General features: G+C 41.4%; 1 protein-coding gene across 2 annotated transcripts in view; it reads left to right on the forward strand.

Annotated features, from left to right (window-relative positions):
* The window catches only part of LOC132887166 (NLR family CARD domain-containing protein 3-like), a 32666-nt gene extending 11958 nt beyond the window's left edge, over positions 1-20708 (forward strand). For both annotated transcript variants that reach the window (XM_060922632.1, XM_060922633.1), the window contains 8 exons: positions 2104-2158; positions 2313-2517; positions 2732-4502; positions 12265-12438; positions 12567-12743; positions 19031-19204; positions 19313-19489; positions 19900-20708. In XM_060922632.1, coding sequence (XP_060778615.1) covers positions 2104-2158; positions 2313-2517; positions 2732-4502; positions 12265-12438; positions 12567-12743; positions 19031-19204; positions 19313-19489; positions 19900-19918 — 2752 coding nt within the window. In that variant the 3' untranslated portion in view covers positions 19919-20708. The remainder of the gene's footprint in view (positions 1-2103; positions 2159-2312; positions 2518-2731; positions 4503-12264; positions 12439-12566; positions 12744-19030; positions 19205-19312; positions 19490-19899) is intronic.
* The last annotated feature ends 2135 nt before the right edge of the window (positions 20709-22843 follow it).

Consider the following 22843-nt stretch of genomic DNA (forward strand, 5'->3'; position numbering starts at 1 on the left):
GTGGCCAGCAGCAATCCCAGCGACCCAGCAAGCAAGGCAATCAAGCAGTAGCAAGCAATCCCACAGTCAGCAGCAGTTAGCTTAGCATAACATGCTCGGTACCGTCCCTTCCAGTCAGCTCCTCCTCCCTACATCAGGTTGGCACTGGACGATGCCTCCGAGGGAGAGAAAGAGAGAAAGAGGGTCTCAGCAGTGGAGAGTGCCGTCACAGCCAACAGAATATCTGGTAGGCAATGTAGCTCAAAAGTGTACTTACTTTGCCTGGGTGCGGCTTAACCGCGACCCAGATGAAGTATCAAACGCGTTGTGCACACACAATGTGGAAACCACAATTAAATGCCGGTGCCCTCCGTTGCGCTCCGCTTGCTCTGCCGTGCTCTCTTTCCTGGTCCGTCGCATCTTTATTCCTCCTCGCTGGACCCCTATAAATAAGAAAAAAAACCACGCCTACCCCACCTGTCCCCCAATCAGTCTTTCCGCGTTTGTAATAGAGTAATTGACTTTGCCATTGTCCGATCATAAGGAACACCTGTGAGTTGTTAGTTTCAGGCCACACATTAAATTAGTTCACACAGCAAACATATCAGAAAAGGAAACAAACGTGTAATCCAGCACTGCACACTACAGTGAAAACACCACTACAAAAAAACACTGTGACACGCATGTGACAAATAAAGGTTGTTTCTTCTTCCTCTTCTAATGTTTGTGTGATAACATTCTTTACATTAATTGATAAAATGTGATATTTTGAAGAAAATAGTTAGAATAAATATAATTATCATCAAAGTACATGGAATGTGTCCTGAATGATAGAATGACTCTTGTGTTTTTCCATGAAATGATTGCACAGCCGCCAAACACTGACTCAGTTTGAAGCAGGAGTTGAGACACAAAAGAACCCTGGAAATGTATTTGTACACAGTACAATAAATTGTTGTGTGTATCAAGTTTTTTGCGTGCAAGTTTTCTGTAGAACAGGATAAAGCGGCTAAAGATAATGAGATGAGATGAGATGAGATGAAGTTTTAACCTGTTTTTAGCTCCTCAGGCCAGGCCGGATGACGTGCAATCACGCGTCGTCCATCCGTCATCATCCGTCCACAATTTTAAAAAATCGTTAGTCCTCCTACAGGATCGATCCTATTTCAATCAAACTCACATACAGTGTTCCCCAGGTGGGTGTGCATAAAAGTTGTCAAGATGGTGGCGCCACCTGTCATATTTACGATTTTATGGGCGTCTTGGCCGGTCTGAGCTCCAGCCTCATTGAGGCTATTTTTAATGTCTGTTTTTAATGACGAATGTCTGAGTATTTTAAGCATTTTATAATATATTTGATTGAAATGCGCAGCCTTGCCTTTTATTTGTCTATATGATTTAATTTGTTGCTTATTACTCAATTTAATTAAGATGAAGAGGTTCTGTTAATTCAAACTCGATATACAGTCATCCATATCCACTCCATATTATATTAGTATGTACACTTCCCTTAATTTGTGTCTGTAATAATAGCTGTGTTGTAAAATGATGGAGGGAAAGAGATCAGACTCACCAGAACCCAGCTGTGTGTTCATGAAGAGTGACCAGTCAATGGAACTCCCAATACGCTTCAGAGACAGAGATAGTCCTGCTGATCTGAGGTCAGTATAGTGAGGTGTTTTACAGCACTGTTCCACCTGATCAAACTCACTGGTGTCATTGTGAAGCCCTTCATGAGCTTTATCAGGTGTTGAAGCAGCAAAACACTAAACTGTGCAGTGCTGCAGCTCTCGGACTGGCAGTGAGGAAAACTGCTGGAAGAGTTCAGTTCAGCCTGCAGTCCCTGAGCTGGAGGGTCTGTGGTGCGACACGAGAACATTTACACCTGGGACATTATTCACCATCACTATATCATTCATTCATTCATTCATTCATTCAAATATTTGTTTCTAAATGTGTGTGTGTGTGTGTGTGTGTGTGTGTGTGTGTGTGTCAGTGAGAGAATCCTGAACTCAGTGTATTGTGTTAAGAGTGTTAAATATCTGCCTCTGTATTTATTAGTGTGTGTTGTACAGCTATGATACATATAGTCCATATTCCAGCATGTGTTTTGTTTGTTCACAGACCACAAAAGAAGAAATCAAACATCAGCAGAAATGAGCTGGAGTCCATATTCAAGGTGTGTGTGTACAGTTTTATCCACATACAGCAGCATTATGGGTAATCAGACACAATTTCAGTTGTAACTAACTTTTCTTCTTTTCCTAAAATAAATCCTCTCTCACTGTGTAACATTATAATATTGGGATCTGTTCCTGTGTGTTTCTCACCAGGAGCTGGAACACAAAGTCATCAGTGTGATCCAGAAGGAGCTGAAGAGGTTTAAGAAGCTCCTGAGTCCAGATTCCCCAGCATGCTCTGAGAGGGAGGTGGAGGATGAGGAGGATCAGAGCAGTGTCAGAGAGGGAGTGCTGAAGATCACACTGCACTTCCTGAAGAACATGAACCACACAGATCTCGCTCACACACTGCACAACAGTAAGAGCTCTGAGTCATCACTTTATTTTATCTACTTCAGTTTGGTTCATATTTAAATACGTCATATTAAATTTATCAAGCTGAATATGTCAGTAAGATGAGAACTCTGAAATTAGTTTTATTTTACAATGTATATATTTTCCTTCTAAATTCTATTAATTTATATTGTTCTCAGTGATTTTGCATTAAAATATGTTACTACTTTGTTTCTCAGAACACGTCTCTGTGTATCAGCAAAAGCTGAAATCCATCCTGAAAGAGAAGTTTAAAAGAGTTAATGAAGGAATCTCACAGCATGGAAGCTCAGCTCTTCTGAACGAGATCTACACAGAGCTCTACATCACAGAGGGTTGGAGTGGAGACGTCAATAAAGAACATGAGGTGAGACAGATTGAGACAGCGTCCAGGAGACCAGCAACACAGGAGACACCCATCAAATGTAATGATCTCTTTAAAGACACGTCCATCAGAAGCGTGCTGACTAAAGGAGTTGCTGGAATTGGAAAAACAGTCTCTGTGCAGAAGTTCATTCTGGACTGGACTGAAGGAGAAGCGAATCAGGACGTCACCTTCATGTTCCCACTTCCCTTTAGAGAGCTGAATCTGATGAAGGAGAGAAATCTCAGTCTGATGAATCTTCTTCATCACTTTTTCCCAGAAATGAAAGAATTATGCTTAATAGGCTGTGATATGAACAAAGTCCTGTTGATCTTTGATGGTCTGGATGAGTGTCGACTTCCTCTAAATTTCCAGAACAATGAGAGATTGTGTGATGTGACAGAGTCGGCCTCAGTGGATGTGCTGCTGACAAACCTCATCAAGGGGAATCTGCTTCCCTCTGCTTTCCTCTGGATAACCTCTCGACCAGGAGCAGCCAATCAGATCCCTCCTGAGTGTGTAGACCAGGTAACAGAGGTACGAGGGTTCAGTGACCCTCAGAAAGAGGAGTACTTCAGGAAGAGGATCAGTGATCAGAGCCTGGCCAATAAAATCATCACACACTTGAAGTCTTCAAGAAGCCTCTACATCATGTGCCACATCCCAGTCTTCTGCTGGATCTCAGCCACTGTTCTTGAGAGAATGTTGGGTGAAGCAGAGAGTGGAGAGATCCCCAAGACTCTGACTCAAATGTTCACACACTTCCTGATCTTTCAGATTAAACACAAGGAGCAAAAGTATGATCAGAAATGTGAGCCTGATCCTCAGCAGACCAGAGCAAGAATTCTGGCACTGGGAAAACTGGCTTTCCAACAGCTGGAGAAAGGAAACCTGATCTTCTATGAGGAAGACCTGAGAGAGTGTGGCATTGATGTGAGAGAAGTGTCAGTGTACTCAGGAGTGTGTACCCAAATCTTCAGAGAGGAGTTTGAGCTTCACCTGGGGAAGGTGTTCAGCTTCATACATCTGAGTGTTCAGGAGTTTCTGGCTGCTTTATACACGTTTATCTCCTTCATCAGCAGAAAAGTAACAGAACGACAAACCACTGATCTGTCTGATCTTTTCACCAAATTAAACATGTCTGATTTCCTCAGGAGTGCAGTGAACAAGGCCTTACAGAGTGAGAATGGACACCTGGACCTGTTCCTCCGCTTTCTTCTGGGTCTCTCACTGGAGTCCAATCAGACTCTCTTACGAGACCTACTGCCCCAGACAGGAAGTAGCTCTCACAGCAAACAGGAAACAGTCGAGTACATCAAGGAGAAGATCAGGGAGAATTCATCTCCAGAGAAATCCATCAATCTGTTCCATTGTCTGAATGAACTGAATGATCATTCTCTCATGCAGGAAGTACAACGTTACCTGAACAAAGGAGATTCCAGTCGTCTCAGTGGAGTCAGTCTCTCTCCTGCTCAGTGGTCAGCTCTGGTGTTTGTGTTACTGAACTCAGAACAGGAGCTGGATGAGTTTGATTTGAGGAAATATGACCCATCAGATGAATGTCTTCTGAAGCTGCTGCCAGTGGTCAAAGCCTCCAGAAAAGCTGTGTGAGTGTTTTTATTTTTATTTATAAATGTATTACTGAATGGTTTGTTATTTTCATGTCACAATGAACTGCAGTGTTTTGATTAATGCTTGTTAATAGTGACTCTAATCTTCTTTAAACAAACCTCTGGTGCTTTTACAGGAGATGGTTTCACTTTTTACACTAACAGGTTATTAAACCAACCTTTTGACACACGTGAACACACCACCTGTACTCAGGTCCACTCCAAACCCCCAGAAATCAGAGGTGTGTGTGTATGAGCAGAGAATGATACACACCAACTGTTTTACTGTCTGTTTGAAACTCAACACACAACCTTGTGTTCAGTTCAAATAATTACATCATATTTTTCCCAAAATCTTGACCTCCAGCAGTAAAACAACCCCAGTAAGAAGTGTCCATCAAACCCCACCCTGACAAACTCCTGACCAATCAGAGAACTTGCTCATGGACAAACAGTTTAGTGCTCTGGAAAATCAGTGCAGTGTGAAACTAACCAAACCAAAAGACAGTAACACACTGTGCACTGAAAAAAATCCCTTTGGATTTACTTGATTTTAATGTGTACATCGGTCCCACATGATCAGAATGTGTATGACTGACATAATTTCCTTCTTTTTCTCAATGAATTATTACTTGTGGGGCGGCATGGTGGTGTAGTGGTTAGCACTGTCGCCTCACAGCAAGAAGGTTCTCGATTCGAGCCCAGCGGCTGACAAGGGCCTTTCAGCGTGGAGTTTGCGTGTTCTCCCCGTGTCTGTGTGGGTTTCCTCCGGGTGCTCCGGTTTCCCCCACAGTCCAAAGACATGCAGGTCAGGATAACTGCTGGCTCTAAATTGACTCTAGATGTGAATGTTAGTGTGAATGGTTGTGTGTCTTTGTGTCAGCCCTGCAATGACCTGGCGACTTGTCCAGGGTGTACCCTGCCTCTCACCCATAGTTAGCAGGTATAGGCTCCAGCTTGCCTGTGACCCTGTAGGACAGGATAAGCGGCTACAGATAATGGATGGATGGATGGATGAAATTATTACTTGTTAAACCAAAATATTCCAATCAATTTAGACTATTTAAAAGAATCAAGTTGATTTCACTTTTTTTTAAGCTATTGCAATGCCAATTAATTGAGTAATGTTAAAGTGATGATATGTTCCGGATACCAGATTTTTAAATGTAACTAACTTGATTTGTTAATGCTAATATTATTTAAAGGTATTATGGAACTTAAAAGGGCGGCACGGTGGGGTCGTTGTTAGTAGGGTGCATCAGTTGCCCTCACTTTCATAAAATCTGATGCATTTTTGTTTGGGTGTTCCTTTTCACCAATAAAGCCATCCTGTAAAATTTTTTGACCATATTCAAAAGTCTAATGGTGGCACCATGAGGTTCATTTTTTGCCAAAAAATGCTTATTTTATGTTTTCGCATAAGGTTTGAATCACAATGTTGGACTCCATTTATTGATTTCTTGTGACCCAGAGATCATGTTAAGAACCTTTGCAAGGGATTGAGAAGCATTAATGTGATTCATAATACATTTGTATTGTTTAAAAGTAGTTGAACAATGATTCAATGAACAGCTAAAACTCAAACTGTGCTTGATAATATATTTAGAGTATGTACTAAAAATGTGTATGTAAGATATTTGGCATACTCTATAAGGTGCCATAATGTTTCATGAAAAGTGATAGAAATTTTGTCATAAAAGTCATAAAATAGCAGCTTTTTCCATAACTTTGAGCTCCTGATGCCACCATTAAACTTTTGAATTTCGTCAAAATATTTCACCCAGTGTGTTTTCTTACCAAAAGGAACATAAAAACAAAAATGCATCATGATCGGAGGAACTTTTCATTTTTAGGGGGCAACTGATGCACCCTAGTGGTTAGCACTGTCACCTCACAACAAGAAGGTCCTGGGTTCGAGCCCTGTGGCCGGCGAGGGCCTTTCTGTGCAGAGTTTGCATGTTCTCCCCGTGTCCGCATGGGTTACCTCCAGGTGCTCCGGTTTCCCCCACAGTCCAAAGACATGCAGGTTAGGCTAATTGGTGGCTCTAAATTGACCGTAGGTGTGAATGTGAGTGTGAATGGTTGTCTGTGTCTATTGGCCCTTTTCCACTACCCTTTTTCAGCTCACTTCAGCTCACTTCAGCCTGACACGGCTCGCGTTTCGACTACCAAAAACCAGCACGACTCAGCTCGCTTCAGCCCTGCTTAGCCCCTAAAACTCGCACCGTTTTGGAGTGGGGCTGAAGCGAGCCAAACCGAGCCGAGTGAGGCTGGGGGCGTGAGCAGACACTCCCCTGTGCACTGATTGGTGAGGAGGCGTGTCCTCACATGCCCACACACGCCCCGCGAGCGCGCTGGGATCTGTAAACACCGCAAACCCGGAAGAAGAATAATTACAATTACGAGAATTTCTGAAGCCTTATGCGCCTCGCCTCATCTATACGCTCTTGCCAGTATCTGTCCGCGTTGTCGGTGACAACAAGCCACAGCACCAAGACCAGCAACACTAACAACTCCATGTCCTCCATGTTTATTGTTTACTATTCGGGTCGTGAGACTACCGCTTAAAAGCTCACTGATGTCACTGTTTGCGCTGCTTAACGACATCACCTGACGTCCACCCACTTTCGCTAACTCCACCCAATGTGTCCACCCACTTCCAGCCAGCACGGTTCAGCGCGGTTGTAGTCGAAATGCAACTCCAACAGCCCCGCTCAGCTCGACACGGCACGGCTCAGCCCGACTCAGCCGCGTTTGTAGTGGAAAAGCGGCATATGTGTCAGCCCTGTGATGACCTGGCGACTTGTCCAGGGTGTACCCCGCCTTTCGCCCGTAGTCAGCTGGGATAGGCTCCAGCTTGCCTGTGACCCTGTAGAACAGGATAAAGTGGCTAGAGATAATGAGATGAGATGAGTTTTGTATTTAAAGTGTGTGCAAATACAAAAATTAAATCTTAAAAAAAATTGTATTGACAAAAACCAAAGATTGAGGGTTCTGTATTAAACTTTGACTGTATTGATCCTTAAACTTTACAGATCACACATTTTACCTGAGCAGAAGGACTCAGTGCAGTTGCCATACAGTAAATTCAGCATAAAAACACACAGCAGATAAGTTTATACTGTATCATAGTACATTAAAAAAATACTGTGAACTGTTGGTACAGCACAACAGTGCATCCTCAAGAGTGAATACAAAACAATAACAGTATTTTATTGACTTAAACCAAACATGCCACAGACCGAAGAAGGCAAATAAGCTCTTGTGCTTCATTAAAAAAAAACCTTTACCATGAGGGTTAACCCTGTGAACACCATTTTACACAGCTGACAACTTTGACAAATCAAAGTGGATTTACAAACAAAAAGTAATCAACCCTGCATAAACTCATCCCTGAGAAATAAACACACACAACAGAAATCAGTCTGAGCCGTTGACTGAGAGCCTGTTTTTCAGAGCAAGTGCTTTGTTGGAAAGTTTACCTCCATCCAGTTCCATCCAAATCTTTTGGATGACCTCAAAAGTGTAGCAGAGGTCAGCAGGGTAGCTGAGGTTCAGCGCATTCATCAGTCCAAACAGCATAGCAACAGCTCACATTACATTATCAAGATCTTGTAACACCTTGATGCCTTCAAGAACAATGCCAATGTCCTCTGCTTCATCACTTGAAGCATGTTCTTTAAGAACATAAATCCCAATGGTGTTGTCTTCAATGGCCTCACTGATGGTGCTTTGATCCATGCTCTGTACAAAACAGACAAAAGGTAGATAAACCAAAGTTAGGTAAATCAAACCTTTTCACCAAGCCCTATCAAGAAAAGAATAAACATAAAATAGTGACACTGTAGATCTAGGTAAGGTGAAAGTTAGAATGAAGGTAAATTTAAAGACAAGAACAAGTAACTACAGCAGAACATTATATAAACATATTTAATAAAATGGAAGCATTATCTGTTCCATGAGAACACACTGTGAACACACCTGCTGATTGGCTGAAATAATGCTGTGAGGCTCAGTCCAAGCCACTTTGTTGCCCAGCTACAGAACCATGGCTGTGTATGAACACTGGATTCTTTTTCAATGCACACACAGATCAGACAGCTGGCGGACCATGAGGAGATATTTGCTGAGTTTGACAAAAAGTGTGTTGCACAATTGTTCTTGAGAACCATTTATTCTACCTTTTTAAGTTAATTCGTCTACGTGTGTTTGTGACCGCAGCCTATACTGCCAGACACGACGTGGAAGCGCTGGTAGGGTTTTTGTAATTATGTAGAATTCCTCTAGGGCAGTGGTTCTCAAACTTTTTTCACCAAGTACCACCTCAGAAAATACTTTGCTCTCCAAGTACCACCATAATGACCAACATTAAAATACAGTAGCGTAGTAGGCCTAAGTATTCATTAAAAACAAGGCGGAGGTTTTATTTAACAAGTATATTTAATATTGTCATCTCTTTGGCTAATGGTAAACACAGCAGTTCCCCGATTGTGTGCGGCTTACCGGCTCTGGCGAGCAGGAGGCTGGCACAATATGAAGCTTCCTGTGCTTTAGCTACGGGTGTACCATAGGACAGAATGGTGGACTTGGACTGCTTCAGTTCATCACGTTTTCATAAAAAAAAAAAAATCCATTGATTTGTCCTTTAGTGCTGTGTGTTTGGTTGTAAGATGCCGTTTGAGATGCGATGGTTTCATGGACTCATTGCTCAGAACGTCGCCACATACAACACACTGCGGCCTGGGCAGCTCCTCTGTCCCGCTCCAAATGAATCCCAGTTTTATGTATTTTTCGTCATACTTCCTCCTCACTGGTTTCTGCCGTTTGCTAGCAGTTCTGGGGCTGGTTTTGCCACTGTCGTTAGCATCTGCGCTCGGCTTACACGTTCTCTTCAGTTCTCCCTCTCTCCTGATCCATGCTCCCATTCGCGGATTTAAGCCATGACAGTAATTTTGTCGTACTCGTCATAATTAGCAAAGCCACCTCCACCTTTTCCCATCACAGCCTAGTTTACCAATGGCGGATAACCGTCTGTCAGCGGAACCGGCGGGAATGCGTACGTACGCTACGTATGGCTACCCAGAAGCACTTGCAAACTTTTTAAAATTAACTTAATTTGTATCTCCTTTCATTTTCTTGTCATTGGTTGATAAGATATTTTCATCCATTCGGATATTATAGATAGTATTTCATGGGGTTTTTTTTATTTTATTTATATTTAATTAAGTGATTCTTTGGCGTACCACTAGAATGGAGCCTGCGTACCACTAGTGGTACCCGTACCACAGTTTGAGAATCACTGCTCTAGGGGTCAACAGAAGTTGCACGCTGGAGCTTTAAAGGAGAACTGAAAGCAAATTTTTTTTAATCATCAAAATTCTATTTGTCATTTTATTAAATGTAGGAATGCATTTTTGATTGCTATTTTGTCACTGCTATAGCAAGTTATGAGTGTTTAAAATATGCTATGTAATATATCAGTCCATATGTCAAAGCAATGGCCATAAATGAGAATCGCTGAGACCTGTGCGAGACATTGTAGGACGGAAGTAAAACGTACAGTGAACCAACATCTGCCAACGTTCCCGGTGTCCAAAATCGCTCACTCATTCACTACTCCCTGGGAATTACTATATAGAGGACTATATAGTGAGCTCATTGTTAAATTGAAAAAACGCTTTCGGACACTAGTCCGTCATGCTGGTATTTATATCATTATTGTCGCACAATTAAAACATGCCAGATCAGTTGGCTGGTGGGTTTCAAAATAATAAATACATGCATGTGTTTTTGTGATAAATCCATATTATACTGAGCGCATTTCCCACATTAATCAATACAAAGTACCTGCAGCTTTCAGTTCTTTTTTTTTTAAATCAAGGCTGAATACTTTCTTCTTTGCAGACTTTTAATTTGATTTCTTTCAGTGTGACCGCAAAAATAGACGCGCGCTCTCTTTCAAATGCTGATGTAATCAAGCCAGAAGTTTTGTTTGTTTTGATAGCAATCAGGAAAGTTTGAAAAAAGTAGGCAGTAATTGTCATTTAAACTCGTTTTTGTGCGATATTTCGTTTGGAAAACAGTTTTCAAAATGGCGGCACTGACACCTGGCTGACACTTCACGTTTCGAAGTCTCGCACAAGTCTCGTGAAGATCGCGCGGATAAGCGACGCCTGCCATGGACCAAATTAACTAAATTCAACATGGCTAAAAACCGAATAGGCCAATAAGTATAATATTTAATTGCAATTAGCTGCCAATACGATTCACGATATAAGGTTACTAAAACCGAAAACGTAATTGAATAACACGTTAATTAAGAAATAAGGGTTGTTTTACAATCAGGGTACAAAGTTTGTGTCACAGGGGTCCAAAATTCAAATTGATTCAAACTGGTTCTTGTACCAGTTTTTAAGTGAAGGACAAGTTAAAGAACAGATAGGCATGTGTAAAAGTTTGTATTATAACAAGATTAAGTGTAGCTTTAAGCAGGGCTGGGAGAAACAAATGAAGTGATTCTCGGAGAGGACATTTTTTTTTGACAATTCAGAATCCACTACTTCCATAGTGCTTTTAAATATAAGGCTGTAAGCTTTGTGTTAGTTGTCTCTAATATTTATGTCCCAATATCTTGACCACATTTTAGGATGAAAATGATAATTTTAGATATTTTATTTTATATTGAAAAATTAGCCGTCTCGGAGAGGACATTTTTTTGACACAATTACATATTAATTTGATCAAAATAGTCTGAAAACTTACTGGCATTCAACATTAAAACTTAACTATGTTTCCAATGATATAGAACAAAATATTTGTTTTATGGTATAAAGAATGATTTAAGTGCATCCCTTTTGGAGCTACCTGTGGTCAAAAAAGCACTTTTTCTAAATGACACGAGTAATTTTGCTAAATATGACATATATTATACATTCACCAAAAATAACGTTATCACCAATTTTTTTTTGCATGGTAACTAGAGCTATCACAGGGCTACAATAAACAACCAAGTTTATTTAGTCAAGCCTTTTGATATTGAAGATAATAAGTGTTAAATGTGATTTTTAGCTTGCGTACCCTGATTGTAAAACAACCCATAAATCAAGTTTAAACATTACTTCAGTTCTCCTTTAACATTGACATGAGCCCGCATTTTACTGACACTTGCACCAACACATTCATAGCCACACCAGCATTTATTTGACATGTGTGTGTGTGAGTGAGAGAGAGAGGAGTGTGTGTGTGTGTGTGTGTGTGTGTGTGTGTGTGTGTGTGTGTGTGTGTGTGTGTGTGTGTGTGTGTGTGTGAGAGAGAGAGAGAGTAGTGTGTGTGTGTGTGTGTGAGAGAGTAGCGTGCGTGTGTGTGTGTGTGTGTGTGTGTGTGAGCGATAGAGAGAGAGAGACTGTGTGTGTGTGTGCGTGCGAGAGAGAGAGAGAGAGAGAGAGAGAGTACTGTGTGTGTTTAGTTTGTAGAAACTTGAACACAGATCAGAGTGGAGTGTTTGTCGGCTGCTCGCTCTCACACGTGTGTGTTCTGTCCATGAGCTAATGGTGTGATAATAAATTGTAGCTGAGAGATTGTGGAGTGCAGAAAGACGTCGCTGCTCCTGTAAATGTGCTGATGTGGCGTCCTGTCCTCTGATTTCTGTGTGTGAGAGAAACACACTCACATTTCTGTTCCATGCTAAAGTTTAGCTGGATTATGGCTGTGTTTGTGTGTTTGAGATCAGTGTTCTGATATTTCATCGTTTCTCTTCCAGTCTGTGTGAGTGTAATCTGACAGAGGAAAGCTGTAGAGTTCTGTCCTCAGTTCTCAGCTCAAACTCCTCCAGACTGAGAGAACTGAACCTGAGTCTCAATAACCTGCAGGATTCAGGAGTGAAGCTGCTCTCTGCTGGACTGGAGAATCCACACTGTACACTGGAGATACTGAGGTACACACACACACACACACACACACACACACACACACAGAGTAAGTGTACTGTATATAAAGATTGTGCGTGTTGTGTAGTAAAGCTGAATGATTTATGTTGTAATTGTGAGATGTTTCTTTCTACAGGTTGCCTAAATGCAGTATTACAGGTGAAGGTTGTGCTGCTCTGGTTTCAGCTCTGAGGTCAAATCCCTCATCACACCTGAGAGAACTGAATCTGGACTGGAATAATCCAGGAGAATCAGGAGTGAAGCTGCTCTCTGATCTACTGAAGGACCCACACTGTACATTGGAGACACTACAGTGAGTTACTGACTGTCTCTACACACACACACACACACACACACACACACACATTTCATGTTCCATCTTGTTCACAGTGAACTCAACCACTGTTTCTCAAAGTGTGTTCCATGAGTGACCCCCCTGCTGCTCTGCGAGTTGATGTTGTAAAATATAACGTTTTATCAGTGTTTCTCAAATCGCCGATGTGACTCCAAAAGCAAAGTTCTGAGTCTCACAGATGAGTCGTTTTCTATATTGAATAAAGTCCTCTGTAAATTCAAATAGTCGCCTATTATTTGAGTTTGTCTGACATTAAGCAAGCCAACAGTTTTGTGACACTGCCTATAGCGCCGTCAGTTTAGGTTACACTTTCATAATCAACGTCACCTCTGAATGTGGAGGGAATGTTGGGAAACTACAAGTAACCAAGTAAGACTTAGCATCAAACTGCCAAAAAGATAATGGATCGGTGGTTGAAGACCAGGTCAGTCAAAAGAAAAGCACAAGAAACGTCTGACACGAGCAAGGACAACGTGCAAAGACATGATGATTCAGTGAGCACTGATATGGAGTCCCAGGATAGTTTGCTGCAGGAGCTCCCTCAGAGTAGTAGTGAAGCTCAACATGACCATGGAAAATTGAGTGCGAAAGTGAAACGAAAATACCACAGCGACGACATCAAATTTGGATTTTTTTTTGGACTGGGAATGCAGAGGATCCGAAACCACATTGTGTTCTGTGCTACGAAACATTGGCCAACGAGGCAATGAAATTTGCTAAGCTCAAGCGGCACTTCGAAACTGAACACAAGGATTACGTCAACAAACCGACTGCATTTTTGAGAGAAAATGTGAAGAGCTTCAGCATCACACGAGAAAGGGAGCCTCACAATTTTTTGTGCCTGTGGAAAATGCGAAAGCTCCAGCAGCTTCATACAGGGTATCCCTGCTGATCACAAAAGCAGGCAAACCTCATTCAATAGGTGAGACTTTAGTTCAGCCAGCTGCAAAGGTTATGGCTAACATAATGCTTGGGGGAAAGCAAGTAATGAAATGAACAGGGTACCTCTGTCCAATGACACTGTCCAGCGGTGCATTACATCCATGGCTGAAAATGTCCAAGAGCAGCTGGTGACACGTTTACGTTAAAGTCAGTTTTTCTCTCTGCAAATGGATGAATCCACTGATATTGAGAACGAGGCAAATCTCCTGTGGTTTGTAAGGTGTATATACAGTCAAGCCAGAAAGTCTGCACACCCCTTTCACCTTCTCCACGTTTTATTACGTTACAGACTTATTCTACAATAGATGGAGTTCATTTTTTGTCACAAAATAGCCCATAATGACAAAGTGAAAGCAGGTTTTTAGAAAATTATGCAATTTTATTTTACTGACAAAAATAGGTTATTTAGGGGTTACATATCTGTACACACCCTTAGCCTAATACTTGGTTGATGCACCTTTGGCAGCAGTTACAGCTTCAAGGTGTCTTGGGAAAGAAGCTACGAGCTTGGCACACTTGTTTCTGGACATTTTTACCCATTCCTCTTGGCATATCCTTGCAAGCTCTGTCAGGTTGGATGGAGAGCATCGGTACACAGCCATTTTCAGCTCCTTCCACAGATGGTTCAATTGGATTCAGGTCTGGGCTCTGGCTGGACCACTCAAGGACATTCACAGACTTTCTCCAAAGCCACTCCTTTGTTCTCTTGGCTGTGTGTTTCGGGTTATTGTCATGTTGGAAGGTAAACCTTCGCCCCACTCTGAGGTCCAGCGTGCTCTGGAGCAGGTTTTCTTCAAGGATCTCAGTGTACTTAGCTGCATTCATCTTTCCCTCTATCAGGACTAGTCGTCCCATTCCTGCTGCTAAGAAACATCCCCACATCATAATGCTGCCACCACCATGCTTCACTGTAGAGATGGCATTAGCCAGGTGATGAGCAATGCCTGGCTTCCTCCAGACGTGACACTTGGTATTCAGGCCAAAACGTTCAATTTTGGTTTCATTAGACCAGAGAATCTTGTTTCTCATGGTTTGAGAGTCCCCTAGGTGGCTTTTGGCAAACTCCAAGTGGGCTGTCATGTGCCTTTTACTAAGGAGTGGCTTCTATCTGGTCACTCTACCATAAAGTCTGATTTGTAGAGTGCTGCCTGGATGGTTGATCTTCTGAAAGGTTCTCCCATCTCCACAAGGATACGCTGGAGCACTGTCAGAGTGACCCTTGGGTTCCTGCTTACCTCCCTGGCCAAGGCCCGCCTTCCCTGATCGCTCACTTTGGCCGGGTGGCCAGGTCTAGGAAGATTCTTGGTAGTTCCAAACTTCTTCCATTTACGAGTGATGGTGGCCACTGTGCTCTTTGGGACCTGTAAAGCTGCAGCAATTTTTCTGTACCCTTCTCCAAATCTATGCCCTGCCACAATCCTGTTTCTGAGGTCTGCAGATAATTCTTTTGACCCCATGGCTTGGAGTTTGCTCTGACATGCACTGTCAACTGTGGGACCTTATATAGGAAGGTGTTGGCAATCCCCAATCATGTCCAATCAATTGAATTTACCACAGGTGGACTCCAATTAAGTTGTAGAAACATCTCAAGCAGTATCAGTGGAAACAAAATGCACCTCAGCTCACTTTTGGGTGTCATATCAAAGGGTGTGCACACTTGTGTACATATGATATTTTACATTTTGGGTTTTAACAAATTAGCACAAATGTCTAAAAATCTGCTTTCACTTTGTCATTATGGGCTATTTTGTGTAGAATTTTGTGACAAAAAATGAACTCAATCTATTATAGAATAAGTCTGTAACGTAATAAAACGTGGAGAAAGTGAAAGGGGTGTGCAGACTTTCCAGCTTGACTGTATATGATGGTGCTGTGCATGATGATTTTCGTTTTCTGTCACTCCCTGCTGACCAACACCACAGGAGAAGTGATTTTTAACTCACTTAATGATTTCATTGTGCAGAATAACACTGACTGGACAAGATGCGTTTGGCATTTGCACAGACAGTGCGACGGCGATGACGGCAAAATACAAGGGCCTCGCTGCACGTGTCTGCACAGTAGCACCATCTGCCACAGCAACACACTGTTGCATTCACAGAGAGCAAAAACACTGCAACACACTGTTGCATTCACAGAGAGTGGAAAAAATGCCCCAGTGTCTTAAACCAGTCCTGGACGAGTCTGTGAAAATAGTTAATATGAGTAAAGCAAAGTACTGAACACACGTCTTTTTAAAGCTCAGTGTGAAGAAATGGGAAGCGAGCACACGAAACTTCTTTTTCATACTGAAGTTCGCTGGTTATCGCATGGGAAAGTTCTCACCCGTCTGTTTGAACTGCGTGATGAGGTCAAGTTATTCCTGCATCAAAGTGATGAACTGTATGACAGAATGCAGGATTTCCAATGGCTTGCAAAATTGGTTTATCTTGCTGATCTTTTCAGCACTCTCAGTACCATGAATTTAGCGCTGCAAGGAAAAGCGATCACAGTCTTTACTGTCCAGGACAAAATTAAAGCCGCACGCCTCAAGATGGAATTGCGGTGTGCCCGTCTCGATCGCCAAGAATTCGATAGTTTCCCTACGCTGGCAGATTTTCTTCTCACTGCCGAGGAGGTCCTGGATGGCGACACAGTTGCAGCCTTTAAGGAACATCTGCAAGACCTTCACTCACAATTGGGCAGAGGTGAACAGTAACGAAGTACATTTACTTGAGTTCTGTACTTAAGTACACTTTGAGTATCTGTATTTGAGTATTATTTTTTTTGGCAACTTATGACTTTAACTTCACTCCATTTGAAAGACAAATATCGTACTTTTTCCTCCACTACATTTCTATCAAGGTCCTCGTTACTATGAAGCAGCTTTGAAAGTGAAAGGTTTTTTTTTCTTTTCTTTTCTAAAACGTGTTTTTTTTTCGCAATTGACGCTGAGACAGCCAATCAGTAATCACTAGGGTCACGTTACGTCCATAGACTATAAACTCAAGTTCAGTGATTTCTCTGCAGCATTATTTAACACGATCAGTTGATGGTAGAATGGAAGGAGGTGGTTCTTCTGGGGAATGCACACACCCATGTATCAGTTTTCTGAAAGGAAAAACGAGTCGTTTCATTAAATTTTTTTTTTTTTGCCTAAAATGGAGTAAATCACAGCCTACAAAAACTCGCTGTCCGACCTGCGGAAGGATATTAAGGTATGTAAACATTTTATTCCAAGAAAAAGCTTATCATAAAGTTGTCTGTGCTTTTAGAGCTAGCGATAATGTTGCAATAGCTATGCAGTCTGTTTAGTCAAATTAATTTCTTTGGATTTTCCCGCCAAGTTGCCATAGTCTTGTCCATGGCTAACATTAACACATAGCTAGTTAACTTGGACACTGTTAGTTAGCATGTAAAAACAGAGTTACGCTAACATGAATAATGTTAACTCATCTGAAGTGCTTTCACAAATAGGTTTTTGCATAATCTTGCCAAATAAACAGAATGTACAAATCTTTCTTTTCTAGTAACGTTCGCAACCCAAAATGATTGAGTTTGAAAAGAGTTTGCTAGCATCAGGTGGAGCTTCACTGACTAGCTAGCTTATTGTTAAATCACCATGATTCCACAGGCAGATTTATATGTGCATGAATACATACACTTACTCGTGTATACATAAACACGACATGCGAAATGTGACTGACGAGTAAAATACTGTCCAACAAATTGTTGGAATTTTTTGTTTTGATGTCAGATAATGGTCTTGCATTTATTTTTCTTGCTTAAAGCAGTGTTGCTGTTGGACAATTATTAAGCTCGAGGTGTGGATCTGGGTTTTAATCAGGTTGGACTGTCATTTTTATTTTCTGAGGAAGCTGCGTTTACAGCTATTCCACTGTCTTCCTGTTTAATGTACACATACATGTGTGCGCACACTGCCAGAGCTGGGTCAGAACACGACCATGCTGCTTTGTGGGGTGGGGAGGAGTTTTACTATTAATAAATAAATAAATGACACTGGCTCTTTTTCAGTTCAGTTGTGTTTCATTTTGTAACATTCTACCAGATGTTTATTCCACACGTTCTACAAGTTAGTCAGTAAATCCAGTCGGTTGTTTCAGAGGCATTAGGTTTTGTAAGTGTTATGGCAATAATACAACAATATGTTGACAGAAAATGTACTTTAAATACTTAAGTATTTTTAAAATCAAGTACTTCAGTACTTTAAGTAAAAATTTGACTGTACAACTTTCACTTGCATTGGAGTAACATTTGACCAGTGGGATCTGTACTTTGACTTGAGTAATGAACTTGGGTACTTTGTCCACCTCTGAATTGTGGAGATCTTTCCCAGAATTAGATGTGGGCTTTGAGTGGATTAGAAATCCATTTGGAGACAGAAAACACATTGAGCACATCAGTTCCAAGCTATCACCAAGAGAGGTTGACGGTCTTGTGGATGTCGCATCAGATGGGACACTGAAGATGACATTTAAAGAGAAATGCTTGACAGACTTTTGGGTCCACATCCAACCTGAACCTCCTGAGCTGGCTGACTCTGCTCTGAAACTGTTAATGCCATTTTCAACCACATAGCTGGGAGGTTGGATTTTCCACTCTGGTTGGACTGAAAACAAAGCAGCGCAACCGGATCAATGTGGCCCCCAATATGAGATTAAAACTGACCAGTTTGGAGCCAGACATTGCTTCACTGATGGATCAGAATAAGCAGCACCATTCTTCCCATTAAGATAAGGACAACAATGAGTGAGATGACTATACTATTTGTAAAACTGTCATTTCATTAGTGTGCAATTTGTAATGTACTGCTGAAGTCGGCACATTTTTTTTTGTTCGGGATAATTAGGGGGTTCGGTGGACCGCAGAATTTTCTTATTAATAAAGTGGTCCTTGGTCTGAAAAAGTTTGAAAAACACTGAACGAAACTGATGTGTGTTGTTTAAAGTGTAATGTATTATTCTATAAGAAACTGAAGTGTGTCCATGAGAATCAGATTTACTTTCTACATTAATTCCATATCATCAGTCAATAAAAATTAAACTTGTGAATTGTAATTCTAGCTGTTTCGATCTTGTGTCTCCATCTCTATCCGTTCCTTTCCCTTTCTTGTAGTTAAATCCATTGTCTCATATGAGCTGAGACACGTGGATCTGTCCAAGTGCAAACACACAGTCTCTTTATTTTATATTTTTATTCTGACATCAGACCTTGTGTTCAGGGAGACACTTTTATTTCACAACTGATCAAACACACTGCATTTATCCATCAGATATTCACAGATTTCATCATTTCTCTTCCAGTCTGTGTGTGTGTAATATGACAGAGGAAAGCTGCAGAGTTCTGTCCTCAGTTCTCAGCTCAAACTCCTCCAGACTGAGAGAACTGAACCTGAGTGACAATAACCTGCAGGATTCAGGAGTGAAGCTGCTCTCTGCTGGACTGGAGAATCCACACTGTACACTGGAGAAACTGAGGTACACACACACACACACACACTAAATGTACTGTATATAAAGATTGTGTGTGTTGTGTAGTAAAGCTGAGTGATTTATGCTGTAACTGTGAGATGTTTCTCTCTACAGGTTGTCTGGCTGCAGTATTACAGGTGAAGGTTGTGCTGCTCTGGTTTCAGCTCTGAGGTCAAATCCCTCATCACACCTGAGAGAACTGGATCTGAACTGGAATAATCCAGGAGAATCAGGAGTGAAGCTGCTCTCTGATCTACTGAAGGATCCACACTGTACACTGGAGACACTACAGTAAGTTACTGACTGTCTCTACACACACACACACACACACACACACACACACAGTCAGAGTGATTTGGTGGTTTGATGTCTCTTTATCCACTCCAGAGGAGATTCTGTATCTGTGTTGGTACAGTAATAAATAAAAACACTGTTGTGTGGTTGGTGTTCTCTCTCTGAAAAGAGTGGAAGAGAGCCTGCCCCTGGTGGCTGTATCAGGCAACAGTGTTTCACTGAGAAAGAATGGATCCCCTCCCCTTTCATTTACACACATTTTGAGATAATTTATGGTTTTGTATTTTGTAAACTTGAATCTGTGCTTTGTGTGTTCTGCGACACATTTTTCGTCATGAACCTGATGACTGATTCTGATAAAAACATGTTCAAATCTGATCATTCTGCCCTTTTCTCCTTCTTTACAGATTTAGATTTTCATCCTGATCTGACTGAGTCTCACACACAGAGGATGATGAGGATAAATCCTTACAGTACAAAGTGATTTGAAAATCATCATCATTTAGTGTTGATCAGATGTGTACAACATGTCAGCACTTCCACTTCTCTAGTTGTTTTTGTAAAAATACACCAGCTGAGATAAATAAACTTTAATGAACTCAACACTCATCAATCTCATCTCATTATCTCTAGCCCCTTTATCCTGCTCTACAGGGTCGCAGGCAAGCTGGAGCCTATCCCAGCTGACTATGGGCAAAAGGTGGGGTACACCCTGGACAAGTCGCCAGGTCATCACAGGGCTGACACATAGACACAGGCAACCATTCACACCTACGGTCAATTTAGAGTCACCAGTTAACCTAACCTGCATGTCTTTGGACCGTGGGGGAAACCGGAGCACCCGGAGGAAACCCACACGGACACGGGGAGAACATGCAAACTCCGCACAGAAAGGCCCTCGCTGGCCACGGGGCTCAAACCCGGACCTTCTAGCTGTGAAGCAACAGCACTAACCACTACACCACCGTGCTGTCCACACTCATTAATATTTTCTTATTAATATCTTTTACAGCAAAACAGAAACTGTTAATGCACATCAAACATCATTTAATAGTTTTGTACATGTACAGTATGCTTCTGTTTTTCCATTTACATGCAGCAGAAGGTCACATTTATGTTTAAAACACATCATAAATATCTTATAGTATCAGTTCACTGCAGTCATTTGGTCATTGCACAAAGTTACACACTGTTTATAACTGTGTAAAGTAAATTATTTTCCTCCTGAAGTTGTTATAAAATTCAGATGAGAGGTTTAATTTGGTTGATTCTGTACATAACTAATGTTTTAATCGATTTTTAAATGCTGTGTTTATAAAAATGAAGGATTATCAATTCTGTATTGAATGTTAGAAATATTTGTGTGAAAACACTTCACTGTGTATATGTACTGTGTGTGTGTGTGTCAATACACATCGATATCCTGATTATTGATCAGCATGTTATTTTCTCGAAGCATCTTTGAGACACTGATGGTTTAAAATTACATTGAAATGAATAATTTGCTGTAAATCGCTGTTTCATATTGTAGACTATTATACGACCATTTAATATTGCGTTATGAGCATAATAGCTTTGGGTGACCACAGGAGGGGAACAGAACAGATCCTGGGGATGGAACTGGTCCCCTTCAACCCTGTGACACATAATACAGCTCCATCTAGTGGCTCTTCCTGATATGACACTGTGTTGTGTTGTTTTCCAGTTTCTCTCATTCGGATACACACTGTAACGGAATGAATTCACCAAATAACTGATTCATTCTGCTCAAATCTCTGAACCACACAATATTCCTTCACAACAATAAACACATTCTTATTGTTCAACACAGTTTGCAGTTATACTGAATTCATTTTGCAAACTTCTATACACACTTAACACACTACGTACTTCTCATTGTCTCGTTTTTCCTAAACACTGGAGTCACCAATCAGAACTCAGTGTGTTGATGGATGAAACCACATCTCACCTGTGAAAACCATTCACTCAGTTTTCTTCATCACCTGGGGAGAGATGGTTCTGCAAAATAATGTCCTATAGCAGTTCTATAGGACTCAGTGGAACTCTACAGGACTTTTTTTTAGAACTCTGGTGTTCTATAGGATTTCAGCATGGTTCTATAGGAGAGTGTGAATTGTGCCCTATAGAACAAGATGTTTCTACTGGCTTTTCTCAGTGTTTTATAGAACTTGCCAAGTGTGTTCTTTAGGACAGAAAATTTCTATTAAAACTCAAGTTCTATAGGAAATCTACATTTGAGCATTATTTATTGGCTTGGCGTTTTTGTGTCTACTCAAGAATATTTCCTTTATATGACAGTGGTGGGTGGCACGGTGGTGTAGTGGTTAGCGCTGTCGCCTCATAGCAAGAAGGTCCTGGGTTCGAGCCCCGGGGCCGGCGAGGGCCTTTCTGTGTGGAGTTTGCATGTTCTCCCCGTGTCCGCGTGGGTTTCCTCCGGGTGCTCCGGTTTCCCCCACAGTCCAAAGACATGCAGGTTAGGTTAACTGGTGACTCTAAATTGACCGTAGGTGTGAATGTGAATGGTTGTCTGTGTCTATGTGTCAGCCCTGTGATGACCTGGCAACTTGTCCAGGGTGTACCCCGCCTTTCGCCCGTAGTCAGCTGGGATAGGCTCCAGCTTTCCTGCAACCCTGTAGAAGGATAAAGCGGCTAGAGATAATGAGATGAGAGGAGATGAGATGACGGTGGTGGCACTACTGTTGGGTAAACCATACTAAAGGAACTGGAGAGAGCCCAGAGGACCCCAGACCATATACAGCTTGCTGGCATGCAATACGAGTTGTCTTTTTGAACTTTTGGTTGTAAGTGTGGCTAAAATGTCATGACCATGTCATGAAATTTCAGTGCCTCAGCCAATTGGTTTCAACTTAGCTCACCTGATCACCAGAATTATTTGGAGGAGGAAGTAGGAATTATTTTTAAATACAATATGGATTTATTAACAAACAGGAGCTTACATGTAAGAGATGCACAAATCATGAAATATTAAATCAAAATAAGCAAAACAACAAAAACAACTAAAAATTACAGATGTAGGTTTATTTTTCTGTGGGAAAAAATGGTCATTTATTAAAGTTATACATTTCGTACTAGTTGAAACTTCACACCACCTGCAGTAACTGCATTTTGGGGGAAATAAACCACTGCATCTACTATATCAGCAAATAGCCTGAATATGACCAAGTCTGAATTTTACATAGGATTACAGCTAAGGATCTATTCTATCCATAAGACGTCACTTTTGTTGATAAATGTTTAAGGAAACCCCTGAAAAAGTGTAACCAAAAAATTTCACCAAGATCGGACACACACACACAGACCGAGTGAAAG

The sequence above is a fragment of the Neoarius graeffei genome, chromosome 5 (assembly GCF_027579695.1).
Source record: "Neoarius graeffei isolate fNeoGra1 chromosome 5, fNeoGra1.pri, whole genome shotgun sequence".
Taxonomy (NCBI): domain Eukaryota; kingdom Metazoa; phylum Chordata; class Actinopteri; order Siluriformes; family Ariidae; genus Neoarius; species Neoarius graeffei.